At 39.5% G+C, this 16,927-nt stretch overlaps 1 protein-coding gene across 1 annotated transcript in view; it reads left to right on the top strand.

Annotated features, from left to right (window-relative positions):
* The window catches only part of LOC130121598 (AP2-associated protein kinase 1-like), a 53,591-nt gene extending 49,511 nt beyond the window's left edge, over nucleotides 1-4,080 (top strand). Inside the window, exon 21 of the mRNA XM_056290440.1 lies at nucleotides 3,353-4,080. Coding sequence (XP_056146415.1) covers nucleotides 3,353-4,080 — 728 coding nt within the window. The remainder of the gene's footprint in view (nucleotides 1-3,352) is intronic.
* Nucleotides 4,081-16,927: the final 12,847 nt, after the last annotated feature.

The raw sequence follows: 16,927 nt of genomic DNA, 5'->3' as shown, positions 1-16,927 counted from the left end.
TATCTGCAATCCCTGCAGGCTCTTATCCATTGACCATATGATTGGTTCTTCCTGTGTATATAAAAGCTCATCCTTTGTTCTGTCTATCATAAAGCTTTATCCGTGAAAAAAAAATATATATTCATAGTTTCCTGTTAATAAATGTTAATATGAATAGAGTGTTAGAGAATGAATGTATGAAATAAATATTAGTCTATGATTAAAAAAAACATGACTCTTAACACCATTATCATTGAAGAGCATTGACGAATAATATATATAAATATATATAACTCATTCCTCTCTGTGGAAGTGTGTATTTAAGAGGGTTTTTTTTCCTTCCCTATATCTACTCAATAATTGTCAATACAGTAAAACATAGTTGACAATCCTAGTCTTTGCCTAACTTTAAAAGATTAGGTTTAATTCCATCCCTTATTCTATCTTTTCTTATTTTGTGAATATAAAGTGAGCCTATGTTAAGTTAGTTTATCTAGACTGATGAAGGATTATATTTTTAATCAAAACATATGACGAGCTACTGTGCAATGGGAACCTGTTGGAAGTTGTTTTCATTTCATAGTTCTTGCTCTACAGCGGCAAAATTGTTTTGCTGACTTTGTGCTCTGAAAAGCTATGTATGCTTTACCAGTTTTAGTGATCACGAAATCCATATCAATTAGCATGGCAGTGTTGTTGAATGTTCTGTTAATGTGTGTTGATATAGTGTTATGATAAGTATGTATGTGTGTTTGGAGTCATTGCCAGAATTGTTGGATGTGTTTTACAGTAGTCTACTTGTGTTGTTTGACCTCGCTGCAAATATGACAACTGTGATGTTGTCATTAAAATCTCTTGTTGAAAGCACAGGCCCCGTAAAGTCTCTCTCAGGTAGTTAGAGTTACATCGCTGTCCGAGAGCTCGATCACAATGTGCAAACTGTGCACCAGTTATGCTGTTCTTTGAGAGTGTGTTCTCCATTTTACAGTTTACACGCAAACCAATAAATCAGTCGAGATCTGATATGATTTTGAGGGGCTCTGTTTTGAAATACTTTAGGATATGTCAGGCTTTGGGTACAATGTTGCCACTGTAGAAATGGTAAGTGTTTGGACAAAGGGTTAAGTCATTAACATTGGTAGCAAAAGTAATCCTTAAAGGCTCGGGTCAGAGATGCGTTGTAAATATAAAATTATGGTCCCAGTTCCTCTGCATTTTACGATGGGCAAATCTGGGCGTCCGGATAGCGTAGCGGTCTATTCCGCTGCCTACCAACACGGGGCTCTCCGGTTCGAATCCCCGTGTTACCTCCAGCTTGGTCGGCCGTCCCTACAGACACAATTGACTGTGACTGCAGGTGGGAAGCCGGATGTGGGTATGTGTCCTGGTCGCTGCACTAGCGCCTCCTCTGGTCGGTTGGGGCGCCTGTTCGAGGGGGAGGGGGAACTAGGGGGAATAGCGTGATCCTCCCACGTGCTATGTCCCCCTGGCGAAACTCCTCACTGTCAGGTGAAAAGAAGCTGCTGGTGACTCCACATGTATCAGAGGAGGCATGTGGTAGTGTGCAGCCGTCCCTGGATCAGCAGAGGGGGTGGAGCAGCGACCGGGATGGCCCAAAAGAGTGGGGTAATTGGCCAAGTACAATTGGGGGAGAAAAACGGGGAAAAATACCTGCAATACACTGTGTGAGGCAAGGAACGCATGTGGTCAGCAACATAAACGTTTCTGTGAACCAAATACAAAGTTCACATTTTACTTCCCACCGTCACGCCTCACTCAGAAGTGATTTCAGCGATGATCATCATATTGTCCCGAAATTGGACAAGTGATTCAAGGCTTTTGTGCATGACTAGAATTCAGTACTTTCTTTAAAATTTGCTTTAAAGAACAATTATACTTCACACTGACAATGATTTTGAACCTTTTTCCCCTGAAAAGGTGTACTTTAAGTCTTTTCAGTACATCTTAATTGGATTGGGCTGGTATGGTAGCACTGCTAGCTCTGCTTTGGTACTTGACACATGGTGTGGAGTAAACCGTGGTAGGTTTACGTAAATGGCGGTGGCAACCTCCTTTGAATGCAAATTAAATAAAAATCCTTATTGTCTCATCAGTATTTCAAGATGCAGATGAATATTGCTGGCCATGTTCTTGTTGAAAATAATGCAGTTCAAGTCAGTAAATATGTGATGTAAAATTGTTCAGTAAGACATATTTATCCTTTAATCTTGTTTACTAAAACGGTTTTCAAAAAGTTTGGCAACATTTCTTTTTCAAATGCATTGAATTACTGAGTTGAATAGACCTTGCACGAAAGCAGGAAGTAAAATGGCATTTTTTTCAGTAAGTGCAGAAAGTCAAAAGGGTAATTTTTCTCTGGCCTATGTAGGTCCTGTGTGTAAAAACCAACGCTCTCATCACCCCTCTGACCCGTCCAAGATACAGCTCAGTCTTTAGTTACCATTTGAACCTATGCAATCCCTAAGCTTATCCTTGTAGACACCAGTGTGTTATTGTAATCAGTAAAGTCATGCCAAGCAGGTTGTGAGATTAGTCCCTGAAGTGTAACCCAAGCCCTCATGTCCTCTGTTTTGCTGAATGTGAAAATTGTTGATAACCTGATTCTTCTGAGTGTTTTGAAAAGCCTATGTCTTTATGGCATCCAAACTTGCGTCAGAGCTGTAACATTGTGTGCTCCTTCTATTTTTGTGAGATAACTAAAAGAATTATCAAGGGATGGCAAATAAAATTACAAATGTGAATGTCAACGTGTTGAGTATTGATTGTTATGAGTGTCTTTTATTGCAGTTCAAATCACTGGTCGCTTTGGCCTAACTAAACTAAAGATTATTATCATATGACTTTGGGAGATATGGATTTGAATTAAAGCTCATTATAAGGACTGCTTTTTTATTTCTAATTAACAGTAAAATGAAAACATGCACATTGATACATTCCACTTTTAATCCATGTGGAATGTGCTTACTAAAATATTATTCTACAATGACAGCAAGCTATTTACAGAAGGTAAGAGAAAAGATCAGTCCTATAATCTATCACCATATGGTTTCATTTTTTTAAATGAATCTAACTATGGTTTTGCCTTTTATAATATACCATGAATATGATAGTAATGATTTTATACTCTTATTTGTGAAAGTGATCAGAGTTCTATCTTAAACCAGAGTGCCCTACTCTTGACATGTTTTTATTTGTAGATATATAGTTTATTTTCTACAGAATGTGCAAAAAGATGTTTCTGCTAGCTAAAGTGTCCAGAGTAAAAGGGCAATGAGAATATCTGCTATTCCATAACTTTATAACACAGCTCCTCAAATGTTAATATGATTTTTCTCTTATCTTTCCGTTATAGACCTGCGGAGGGAGCCCAAAAGCCACGGTGTACCTCTAGCCACTGGAATTACTGCCTCGGTTCAGGCTGCTGAGAAAGAACAGCAGACAAAGATTCAACATGGAACCAAGGCTCTGTGTGTTCACAACAATGCTAAGCACTGCATACCATTAAATGAAAGCAGCTCCTATACAGTACCAGTTAATTGTACTGACCTGCCTTTCAAACCTGTCAACCAACTATCCCCTTGTCAATCCATTAACAACCCAGCAACCTCTGATGTCTTCCAGCTGGCCCCTTTTAAGGTAGCTGGAAATGAAAGCATGGATAAGATGTTCACCAGCCCTCCCCTCTCAGTATCCACTAAACCCAACGAGCAGTCTGATGTCTTTCTTCAAGCACCCTTTTGGAGGAGACAGGAATCTGCCAAGGGTGACACTCACCTATCTGTATCTAGTCTACAACCTCCTCACCAGATCCAACCCAAGCCCCACTGGGTGCCCCCATCACCCCTAGCCTCTTCTCAGTCACTTACTAATGAGGTCCCTCCCAGTTATTTCCAGTACTCCGAAACTATTCTCCAGCAGCCGGTGGCAGCGCACCGTGTGGTGTCCAGTGTTGGCCAGCAAGCTGCCATTGGCTCAGTAGCAGTAGGGCCATTACACTCATGGACTATAGGGGGAAAAGCTCTTGAGGACCCATTTACAAGGGCACCCTTTCAACCAAGATCCTCCCAGTGGAAACCTTAATTGTGGACCCCATGTGTCCCATCCAATGTCAACTCTGTGCTTCTTGTGCCGCAATTACGGTGGGAGTGGAAACCAAACCTAGAGTTCAGTTCCACATATTATTAGAGTGCAGTATTACACTTGACTCATTTTTTTTTAAGTTAACCAGGACAGTCCCATTGATATTAAACATCTGTTTTTCAAGGGAAACCTGACCAAGACTGGCAGAAGCATAAATAAAAACATATATTTAAAGACATAAAGCACAAAAGGAGGGAAAAAAGCATAGGGAACTCACATCTCAAAAGAGAAATTTCTACGAGTCAGTTGCATACCTAGATAAATTGAAAAAATTGGCATCCCAAGGAATCTGCCTGTAATTCTTTCGTCTTGGAATTTAAAGCATTTAACATGATTAATTCGTTGAGATACAAATCATTTTGCAACGTATTCCATGCCGAGGGTGCAGAATACACAAATGCCTTTTTTCCAATTTCTGTACAGGCATTTGGGACAGAGAGCATAAAGACGTCCGCAGAACACAACGAGTACTGTCCGACACTTGTCTGCATGATAACTCAGTGGTGAGTCAGAGCTTTACAAGTTGTAATGAACCTCAAGGAAGTGTGGTAAGCTGTATCAACCATGAGAAGATACTGAGCAGAGGTATGCATATATAAAAGATCACCATAGTCCAACACAGGTTAAAAAGTAGCCACAACAAGTTGCTGTTTTACATTAAAAGAAAAACACAACTTATTTAGAAAATAACCCAGTTTTAGCCTCAGCTTTTTCACCAGGTACTGCACATGTGGCTTAAAAGTGAGGGAGTCGTCAATCAAAATACCCAGGTATTTAACAACCTCTATCTTACTTCCCTCAAGAGTGAGCACCAAAATAATATTTTGTGACCTATAAGCTGCATTAAGAACAAGTTTCAGCTGAAGTATGGTACGTTGAACATCAGTAAAAGTATTTTGCAAATATTTAATGGCCTGTACAAGATATGCCACATAGCAGTATATAACAGTGTCATCAGCATAAAAATGAAACTTAGCATCTGGCACATTTTAACCCAGATTATTTATATAAATAGTGAATAAAAGTGGACCTAATACAGAGCCCTCTGTTACATCTATGTAGACGGATACAATATCAGAACATAGACCATCATATCTAATGCACTGAGACCTATTATTACTAAGGTAGTTTGAGAACCAAACGACTGCTTGCTCAGAGAGTCCGGAGATAAGAATTTTAAATTTTAAAACATCATGGTCAACTGTGTCGAAAGCTTTGGACAGATCACTAAAGATCAATGCACAATGTTGCTTCTTGTTAAGTGCAACAGAAATTTCATTTTCCACCTTCATTGCAGCTGTGACAGTGCTGTTTTTTTTTTCGTTTTTTTTTTTTCTTCTAAAGCCTGATTGGTATGTTCATAAAATGGCATTGGTGTATAAAAACATAAGGTGTATAAGTTGATCACTCACAAGAGATCAAGAATTTTAGCCAGTAATCATAATTTAGATACTGACCTATAGTTATTTAAAATAGTTGGATTACCCCCTTTAAATAAAGGGAGAACAAAAGCAGATTTCCATATTCTTGGTATTTCCTTATTTTAAAATGTAAGGTTAAAAAGATGCATGAGGCTCTGCTACAAAATCAGCTGCCAAATTTCAAAAGTAAGGGTCAGTCAAATCGCATCTTGGTGGTTTTCTCGGATCGAAAGCGTTTAGAGCTTTATGAACTTCCTGCACAGAGAAAGGTACACAATTAAAAGACTGACCAGTATACACCGGAACCTATATTTTACTCAATTTTTGTTCTACCTCGGCTGTGGTTTGTTTCCAGACTGAGCACAATAACAAATCATTGTAGCACTTTACAAAAAAGCATGTTACAGCAGTCATCAACATGTACCTTAAAGCACTAAAGATGGGCTTAAAAGATGGTCCAAAACTTTACAAAGGGTATCTGATTGCTTGCTAAAATTCGATTCAGTATATCAAAAAGTTATTTGTGTTACTGTTGTACTACAGCCAGAAGCAATGATAAAAAGACAATATAATCAGTAACCTGTTGGTATTAATACAGTAAATTACTTTGCCCCTGGTAAAAAAAAAATTTTTTAAAAAATAAAAGAATCGGTCACATTTTTATGAAAAACTAAATGTTCCTGGCTAATAATGTAAGTACCTCAACATAATTGCATTAATTGGCTCAAGTTTACATCAGAACAAAACCCTTACTTCATTAGAAAACGACCCTATAAAACCAAAATTTTAAAAGGACCATATAAAACCTTCTCTCGTAGCCCCCCCTCATTCCCACCCACCCCCCCCCCTATATGTTTGTGCTATGTTTATCTGTTGTCTTCTTTCACCACCGTTTATGGTAAAGCGACTTTGAGTGTTAGAAAAGCGCTAAACAAGTTTGATTTATTATTATTATCCTTAATCTGAGTATTGATATCTTCCTGTTTTCTCTCGTGTTTATCAAATCTGGTGCCCAGATTTGATAATTTGATTGTGTGTTTAATGGGGAATCTTCTAGCTCGTCGACACTTCGTGTATCGGGCCCGGCATTAATAGCCTCCTCCTCGTAGTCAGTAGAAGCGCATCCGGTACGTCATCCTTGTTGCTAGTGTAAACTACTAATAAGACACATTAGTCCCTAGCTAACGGGTCTGATGTTGCCTTGGGGTGCAGTACATCCCGTATCGAATCCCGCACCGGGCAAGAAAATAACCGGTTACACTAGCTTCGGTGTTCTTCTTCATATCTTTATCTTTTTTCCCCCCCCCTAGATTTCACGTCCTTTCCTTTGTTTGGCATTTTTAGACTCGTACTCCAAAACTTCTTTGAGAGGGGGAAAAAAATCACTATTTAACACTATTGAGGAACTTTAGCCTACGCTCTAACAAGTACTCAGTCCACCGTCTTGCCGGCCGCCCTATGTTGCCTTTTTGTTATGGTTTACCCGTTTACAACTGTTCGCCTCCACGGGTGCGGCCATTGTTGTGTGACGTCAGACAACTACGCTGCGAAGTTGGGGTAGACGAATTTGCCCCGAGTTTAACTCCGCCTCTGGGCGGCGTTCCGTTGTACTTTCTCTAGCAGGGAGCTCGGAAAATTTCGACTTCCGCGTTGTCTGGAACGCAGCATATGTTCATGGCGGCGGTTTGCATGAATACGCCTCAGGATACGCCACTTTGAACACGCAGTTCAGGACACAATAGGTTCACACCTTTCCAGCTCAAGAACTTTTCAGAAAGTTTCTTTTATGTTTGAGGATCCATCCACCATCAACTTCAACAGAACTAAAATACCAAGACGGAGTCCGCCCCTTACGGGAATTGAGACCCACACAGCTGAGGCCTTGTCGGAGGGACCTGCTAACTGCTAGCCTGCTACCTTGGTAAGCTAGCCCACCTCCCGGCAATTTCTCCAGTCTTGAAAATCAGTCCTTCTTTCCGTTTCTTCCCTCGTTTTTCATATTTTCTACACACTCCAAGTTAGGACTAGTATTGCCTGCTTAATCCTTAACTCCCTAGACCCGACTAGTCCGTAACAATAAAACCAAGAAGTTTTGGTAATAATGACAGGTATTGTGCAAAATCCATAAAGGGCTAGTCTTTGAGGGACCAATGCATATCTCATAAAATGCTAGTCATTCCAGTAATTGGTATAAGAATAATCAGAAATCTAGAGAGAATAAAATGTTTGAGTCCCATTTATCTGTTTAACTAATAAGTTTGAAGAGGACGCTGTTTATATTACCCGTTGAACAGCACAATATATGGTCTTTTCAAGGACATTTTGTGGTTGTTCTATAATAAACCCTTCTTTAAGATGAGAGTACATGCTGTAAAGGTATACAAGCAACTTTGATTTAACATTGCATAAATAACATTCTAATTTGGTGCATGGACAATATGTCAGTTCACATGTTAAAGATACTGTCAAAGTGTATTTTGGGCTCAGAAACCCCCCCCCCAGTTCTATACATCCATCCAAATATGCCACAATCTATGGTGTTAATGAAATCCTTTAACACTGAAAGTGCTATAGCAATGCCTGAGATGGTCTTTTTTTTTAAAAGCTTATGGAACCTATGTACCAATGATAAGGACTACCTAATAACATTATTTTGTTTACCATATACATTATACTCATACTCGACATCGAATGTATTTTTCGTTCATATTTTCTAGCTAGGAATACATTAAATAGCTAATCTGGACCCAATAATATTGTTAGAATTGTTTTGATATTGTTACATTTATATATACTTTATGCAATATGATATATTAACTGTCATTTCAGTTTGAAATAAATAAACTGAAACCAAAGTAATTCCCTCTATTACGTCATTGGCATAGGATGAAATGTACTTCACACCTCCATTTGCCGATTGTTATACAAATATTGAATATTTCTTCTTTTTTTTTAGAAAACAACTTTATTTTCCAATTTTCACGTTTTTTTTTGGAACAGGTATACAAGACACATGAACAACAACAACAACAACAACAACAAAGAAACATGTAGGAATCCCCCCCAAGGCTCAAAGAAAAAAAAAGAAAGAAAAAAAGGACTATGCAGGGATTTCTTATTCCAATTCCACATAATAACCATATTTTTGAAGACGATATAAAGTTCTACGCATACAGTGCATCCGGAAAGTATTCACACCCCTTCACTTTCCCCACATTTTGTTATGTTACAGCCTTATCCAAAATGGATTAAATTCCTTTTTTTCTCATCAATCTACACACAATACCCCATAATGACAAAGTGAAAAAGGTTTTGTAGAAATTTTTGCAAATTTATTAAAAATAAAAAATGAAATATTGCATGTACATACGTAAGTATTCACACCCTTTGCTATGACACTCAAAATTGAGGAAACAGGTTCATCCTGTTTCCACTGATCATCCTTGAGATGTTTCTACATCTTGACTGGAGTCCACCTGTATTAAATTCAATGGATTGGACATGATTTGGACAGGCACACACCTGTCTATATAAGGTCCCACTGTTGACAGTGCATGTCAGAGCAGAAACCAAGCCTTGAAGTCAAAGGAATTGCCTGTGGACCTCCGAGACAGGATTGTATCGAGGTACAGATCTGGGGAAGGGTACAAAAAATTTTCTACAGCTTTGAAGGTCCCAAAGAGCACAGTGGTCTCCATCATTCGTAAATGGAAGAAGTTTGGATCCACCAGGACTCTTCCTAGAGCTGGCTGCCCAGCCAAACTGAGCAATCGGGGGAGAAGGGCCTTGGTCAGGGAGGTGACCAAGAACCCGATGGTCACTCTGACAGAGCTCCAGCATTCCTCTGTGGAGATGATGGGAGAACCTTCCAGACCATCTCTGCAGCACTCCACCAATCAGGCCTTTATGGTAGAGTGGCCAGATGGAAACCTCTGCTCAGTAAAAGGCACATGACAGCCTGCTTGGAGTTTGCCAGAAAGCACCTAAAGGACTCTCAGACCATGAGAAACAAGATTCTCTGGTCTGATGAAACCAAGATTGAACTCTTTAGCCTGAATGCCAAACGTCACATCTGGAGGAAACCAGGCACCTCTCATCACCTTGCTAATACCATCCCTACAGTGAAGCATGGTGGTGGCAGCATCATGCTGTGGGGATGTTTTTCAGCGGCAGGAACTGGGAGACTAGTCAGGATCGAGGGAAAGATGAATGGAGCAAAGTACAGAGAGATCCTTGATGAAAACCTGCTCCAGAGCGCTCAGGACCTCAGACTGGGGCGAAGGTTTACCTTTCAATACGACAACGACCCTAAGCACACAGCCAAGACAACGAAGGAGTGGCTTCGGGACAAGTCTGTGAATGTCCTTGAGTGGCCCAGCCAGAGCGCAGACTTGAACCCCATTGAACATCTCTGGAAAGACCTGAAAATAGCTGTGCAGCGACGCTCCCCATCAAACCTTACAGAGCTCGAGAGGATCTGCAGAGAAGAATGGGAGAAATACCCCAAATATAGGTGTGCCAAGCTTGTAGCTTCATATCCAAGAAGACTTGAGGCTGTAATCGCTGCCAAGGGTGCCTCAACCAAGTACTGAGTAAAGGGTGTGAATACTTACATACATGCAATATTTCAGTTTTTATTTTTAATAAATTTGCAAAAATTTCTACAAAACCTTTTTCACTTTGTCATTATGGGGTATTGTATGTAGATTGCTGAGAAAGAAAAGGAATTTAATCCATTTTGGAATAAGGCTGTAACATAACAAAATGTGGGGGAAAGTGAAGGGGTGTGAATACTTTCTGGATGCACTGTATATCTATAAGTATTGTCGTTACAACCAGGTAAAAAAAAAAGTACATTCGATAAAAGGGAAAACCTTCAATAAAGTCTATGAAAGGACTCCAGGTCAAAGTAAAGTTTTTGCGGGTTTTACATATTTTATATCAGAGCTTTTCTAAAGGTAGAAAGGACAGCACCTCCCTTAACCACTGCAAAAATTATGGAGCTTTATTCGACTTCCAGTTAAATAGGATAAGTCTGCGTGCTAGTAATGAGGCAAATGCAAAGTTGTGACCTTACAGTTACAGGGTGGTATGCCAAAGATGGCTGTGTGAAAATCAGGGGTTATGGTCTGTTTACAGTTATGTGAGAATACATTAAATATCTGTCCCCAATAACTGTTGAGGGAGGGGCATGCCCAGAACATGTGTCCCACTGAGGCTGGACTATGGCTGCACCTCGGACACCCAGGGTCTGTGGTGGGAAAGATTTTCGCAAGCTTGTCCCCTGAATAGTGAAGACGGTGAAGCACCTTAAATTGAATTAAACAATGTCGTATACACAATGAGGACGTATGTATACGAGTTAAACTGTCCCGCCATGCCTCTTCAGAAAGCTCTACACCTAAATCTCTCTCCCATGCAGTTTTTGTTTTTTCCCAGGATATCTGTTTCAATCCCTGTATCAGTGTGTAAATTATAGAGACCTGTTTTTTCCCAAAGGGACCCATCTCTAGAATAACATCTAATTGGCTCCTGGGTGGCAGATACGGAAATGAGGGAAACACTTTCTTGGCAAAACTACGGATTTGAAGGTATCTAAAAAAATGGGATCTGGGTATGTTATGGTCTTTGGTAAGTGTTTCAAATGAACACTTACCACATTAGCAGCTGATGAGTGAGAGACGCACGAAACAGGCCTGTACTGCTATGCATTAAAATGTTTTTTCCTGTATCCGTGTTGATATTCCGCTCCTCATTAGCCGAGCACTCAACACCACTGACGGTTTCGGAAAAAAACGCTATGTATATATATATATATATATATATATATGCCATTTGTTGATAATTATCGGGGCATCACACTGCTCAGCCTTCCTGGGAAAGTCTACTCTAGGGTGCTGGAAAGGAGGCACCGACCGATTGTCGAACCTCGGATCTAGGAGGAAAAGTGCAGATTCCGTCCAGGACGTGGAACAACGGACCAACTCTACCCTTGCAGAAGTGCCGGGGGAGGCATGGGAGTTTGACTTGCTAGTCTACATGTGTTTTGTGGACTTGGAGAAGGGTTACGACCCCAGGGCACTTTGTGTGGGATATTGCGGGAGTATGGGGTAATGGGACAGTTGTTACAAGCCATCCGGTCCTTGTATAACCAAAGTGAGAGCTGTGTCCACATTCTCAGCACAAAGTCAAACACGTTTTCGGTGGGTGTCAGACTCCACCAAGGTTGCCCCTTGTCTCTTCTGTTTGTGATATTCATGGACAGTTGAGGTCGTTCAGGTATCTGATTAGGATGCCTCCTGGGCGCCTTCCTTTGGAGGTTTTCTGGGCACGTCCAACTGGAAGGAGATCCCGGGGTAGACCCAGAACTCGATACATGTCCAATCTGGCCTGGGAACGCCTTGCGATTCCCCAGGAGGAGCTGGAGGGCATTGCTGGGGAGAGGGACGTCTGGAGTGCCCTACTTAGCTTGCTGCCACCGCGATCCGAACACAGAGAAGTGGCCGATGATGAGATGAGATGATGCCATTTGTTTTGCTGTCAATTTTATTCTTTTAGATTTATCTATGTATACACGAGTTTGTTTTTTGTTTTTTGTGTAACATTTTGTCCTGTAAGCTGGAAAGGTAGTATATATAGTTACTATTATTGTTTTTATTATTGTTGTTAGTGGGCTAGATAATTGCAGGTAGCAAGCATCATGTTCTTCTTGCTCTTTGTTATTGTGGTTGTTGTTGTTGTTGCTATCATTCCGCTGCTAACTCCAACTACTTCTTCATACTTTAAGCTAGAAACATTTGTCAAACTTTAAAATGTTCAGCTTATTTAGTACTCTTCGGGATGCATTCAGCTTTTTTAATAAATAATTTATGTTTTGTTAAATACTTGATTTGTTTTTAATTATTTTCATAATGGGAGTCTATGGGAGCAATGTCCGAACCCAGCCCTCTTTGAACTCTTAGTACTCAAGCACACTTTAACCAAAAATCTTTATTCAAACAAACAATTTAGCAGTCATTCAGCTTTTTGATATTGATATCTATTATAGTTTTTGAAATAATACAGTCAAAGTTTTATACTTTTTCAACTTTCTTCAACCTCTCCAATTAAAATTCATTGCAGCATTTATATCATGTATTATATCACACTGTAACCCTCAAGACAGATTTTACAAATTCCCCTTACAACACTACTCATACTTTCACTTAGAAACTCCTTTCAATCTGCCAAATATTCACCTACTCCTGCTTTTCATATACTCCTCCACATGAAAAAAATCAATGCTTTTTGATTTACAGTTTTTAAGTTATGACAGCTTCTTTTAACGCTAGCGCTCCACTGACTGTTCACAGGGTGGCATTCAAATTTTAGAGTTTCTAGCGGAAAACTTCGGTTGTGTTTAACCTGTGATAAAATCCACAACTTTTACTCAGAATACATATATTGGACATCAAAGTGTTCAGGTACTCCTTCTGCACGTAACCATGTAAATATCTCATTAATTTGAGGTAGAATTTTCGAAATAGGAGTGGTTGTTTGACAGTAGGGCTTCTTAAAGAAAACTAATGCAGCACTAACTCACTTTGCCTCTCCATAGGGTTTGCTGGGTCTCCTTCCAGCCAATCCGTTTTTGATATGTTTGCATAGTTGAGTTGTTTCTCATTGGCTGCTTCAACTCCCACAGCATTTGCATTCATTCTATTCAACTAGCAGCTTCATAGATTTGCACCGAGTTTCTCCTTTCAGCTTTTCCTGCTATTTTTCTCATTTAATCTTCTTTATAACTCCTTTCCCACTGTTTTATTCATTTATATTTATTCATGCTACTTCCACAGTATTTTATGCTTTTATACTCCTTTGTACTCATTTATACTTGTCGCATACTTTTACCCCTTTATAACCTATAACACATTTACTGTTTTATGTTAATTTTCAATCTTTCATGATTTTTACTCAACTCCTGCAGTTTTAGCAGTCATTATTTTCCACTCTAGCAGTTTTACAGCATTGAACTGTGATTCTCATTTCAACATTTCATCACATTTCTCCTTTAAACTCACTTCACACTATTTTTCAACTTCCTACTCATTTATGCTCCCTCCATAGTATTTTACTCCTTTATGCTCCTTTGCATTCATTTATACTTCTCTCACACACTTTTACTCATTTATACTACTTTCATATAGTCACTTATTTATATTCTTCTTTCAATGTATAACACGTGCACTTCTCTATACTATATTGTTTCCTAAATTGTTATACTCGTTTACTTAAGCATATTTTCACCTATGTTCTAAATTCAAACTTATTGACGTTTAGCTTCTAGTTGTGTACCTCCCTTTTCCAACTGGCTTCTATTCCACTCTGAGCTTCACTTGGACTTCCTTTCTTCTTTGAGGATTTCTCACATTTTTTCTCTCCTTCATACTTTTTTATTACTTTGTATTTTTAGACTATTTTCCTTCACATATTATCAGCTGGAAACTTCATTCAAGCTTTGAAATGTTAAGCCATTACAGCTTTGTGTAACAGCCTTAAAGTTGCCTGTAGCTTTTGCAGTCATTTTGTATAACTCTAGCAGCTTCACTGTCTTGCACTAGTTTGCTCCTCTACAATGTTATAAAAATGGTTCTACTAATTTATTTCGGCACACTTTAAGCTATAAACTTCATTCAAACGTTTTAGTCGTGTATCTTGCTGTTCTGATTGGTTCCCTCAACTCTGATAGCTTAAGCAGTGTTTATGTTTTACTGTGAGCTTCACAGACATGAACCGGCTGCTTCGTTCAACATTTCACAGGAGTTTTCTCATATATACTCTGTAATTCCTCATACATTTGGATACTCTTGTACTTCCACAAATATTACATTGTAAATGTATGTCAAGTTTTAAAATGTCTAGCTAATTTGCTTTTCTTTTTTTTACTACTTTTATTAATCCCTGTGGGGCAGTTTCTCTGCATTTAACCATCCTAGCTGTGTAGTTAGGAGCAGTGGGTAGCTGCCGTGCAGTGCCCGGGGACCAGCTCCAGTTCATCTTGCCATGCCTCGGTCAGGTGCACGCACAGGAGTATAAACCCTAACATGTATGTCTTTTTGATGGTGGGGGAAATCGGAGCACCTGGAGAAAACTTTTTTTTTAAGCTGCCTTTAGCTGTTGTTTCTGTTATCACTACTGCATGAAACAAAAAAAAGTATTATCCTAAAACAAGAGACAGAAAACTAATTTAACCTGTAGGCATTGCAAACAATATGCAGTTGATGATAGCATATGGCAATAAACTAGAAACTAGTTGTGGACGTAACTTGATATGTACAACTTGAAACTTTTCACCCGTTTGCTGGTTGGTGACTTGAGGTGGACTGTTGGTGGACGTCCATTCCTTGCCCTGTGATGGCCTGGCGGCCTTTCCAGGGTGTCTCCCTGCCTGCCGCCCAATGACTGCTGGGATAGGCTCCAACAACCCCGTGACCCTGACAGCAGGATAAGTGGTTTGGATGGATGGATGGATTTTAAAATGAGTCACAGGATTATTTTCAAGTCAGTCACCAAGACAAGTGCTTAATTATGTGGCCACCATGTTTTACTATTTGAAATAGGTCTTAATTAAATTCAGATTTCAGGCACGTTCAAGCAACAATTTTTCGACAAGCTAAAATCTCATACAAAAAAAATTCTGAACAAATTTCTGTTATATAATTATGTAGAATTTGGTTGCTAGGTTACAGCTAATCGGTACTGAATAGCTAGCTATAAAATGCTAATGTCAAGTAAGACGACTGAGACTTAAAATTCTATTAAGTTGTATTTCCTCAAGTGACAATAAAATGCAGTTATTTTGTTGAAGCTTTTTCATCTTTATGACCTTTTCTGTTAAATATGTTCCATTTATGAACCAGAAAAAAATGTCTTATGTTATCTTTAAAATCACCCTGGCTACTGCAACTTAGTCTACAAGGTCAACCTCTTGATCAATGTCAAAAAATCATCTCAAGGTTTTGTCTTACTGAAAGAGCATTAAAGCTGATCTGGTTTTTCTCTGCCTAAAGGGATCAGTACTTATACAAAAGAAAATTGGGATTTCAGTCTACTTTGCTCGGTTGCTCTTTTTGTTGGAAACAAAAGAATTTGCAAAGAAAACCTTTAATTGTGTCTGCCATGGGCGGCACGGTGGCACTGTGGTTTGCACGGTTGCCTCACAGCAAGAAGGTCCTGGGTTTGAGCCCCAGGGTTGTCCAACCTTCCCTCCATGTCCCCATGGGTTTCCTCTGGGTGCTCCGGTTTCCTCCCACAGTCCAAAGACATGTAGGCCAGGTGAATCGGCCATACTAAATTGTCCCTAGGTGTGAATGTGTCAGCCCTGTGATGGACTGGCGACCTGTCCAGGGTGTCTCCTCGCCTGCCGCCCAATGAATAGGCTCCAGCGTCTCGCAAACCTAAGTTGGATAAGCGGTTTGGTTAATGGATGGATGTGTCTGCCATTTTCTTTTCAAAATATCATGACACTGGTTGAGACATTTCAGTCATCCTCTTATTAGAGAGTGAAAGAATGCTGGCAAATACAGAACAATCAAAAGGATGGTGGCATAGCAGTGCTGTAACCAAGGGTCCCAGGCTTAACCCCTGCACCATGCATTATGCTAAAATGTACTTGACCAAGACACAAAACTGCTACTTGCTCACACATAAGTGCATCAACTAAACATCTAGACTGCTTTGCTTTCAGGATTTTTGTCAATGGTCTTTTTACAAGTAAAACTCCTCAGCTTTCTTGTCTTCTTTTCTTTCTCAGTTCATGGATAACACCTATTTGATATCCATACAATTTTAGAGAACATGAAACAAGCTTTTAAAATATTTTGTTTGAACAACAAGCTGATAAAGCATAAAAAGACTTCATAAAAGACAAAGGGAAACCCCAATTATTGTTTCTTCCAGCCCACAAGGTTTTATGAAGCACTGCTGCCTCTGAAGACTAGTGGTTTTAACACTAAAGTGTTCCCCATTAAACAATTTAGCTTGCAGATTATTCCAATCGGAGAACCTTTTCAAATGTATATAACAGAAAGGGATTGGGGGACATAATTGAAATTTTGGAATAACTATATAATTGGTTTCCTGAGGTGGAGTCCTAGCCCTTGTTATTGCACTAAGTGAAGTGAAGTGTTAGTCTGTGTAAACACCTTTTCCAGATCTCCATGGCATCATGGTTGGCCTTTACTTTTACAGCTTTAGTTGTCTGCCACTAATCCTGGCATTTTTTCAAAGACACGCCTCCATGACCTCACTACCCACAGGATTGTGGGTCTGTCTACATCTGTCTGTGAAACCATTTTCAAAGGACGAGTACAAATTCAGAAAAGCTT

This window comes from Lampris incognitus, chromosome 12 (assembly GCF_029633865.1).
Source record: "Lampris incognitus isolate fLamInc1 chromosome 12, fLamInc1.hap2, whole genome shotgun sequence".
NCBI classification, from domain to species: Eukaryota; Metazoa; Chordata; class Actinopteri; order Lampriformes; family Lampridae; genus Lampris; species Lampris incognitus.
Note: the sequence above shows the minus strand (reverse complement) of the source record. Positions and strands in the feature narration are given on the sequence as shown.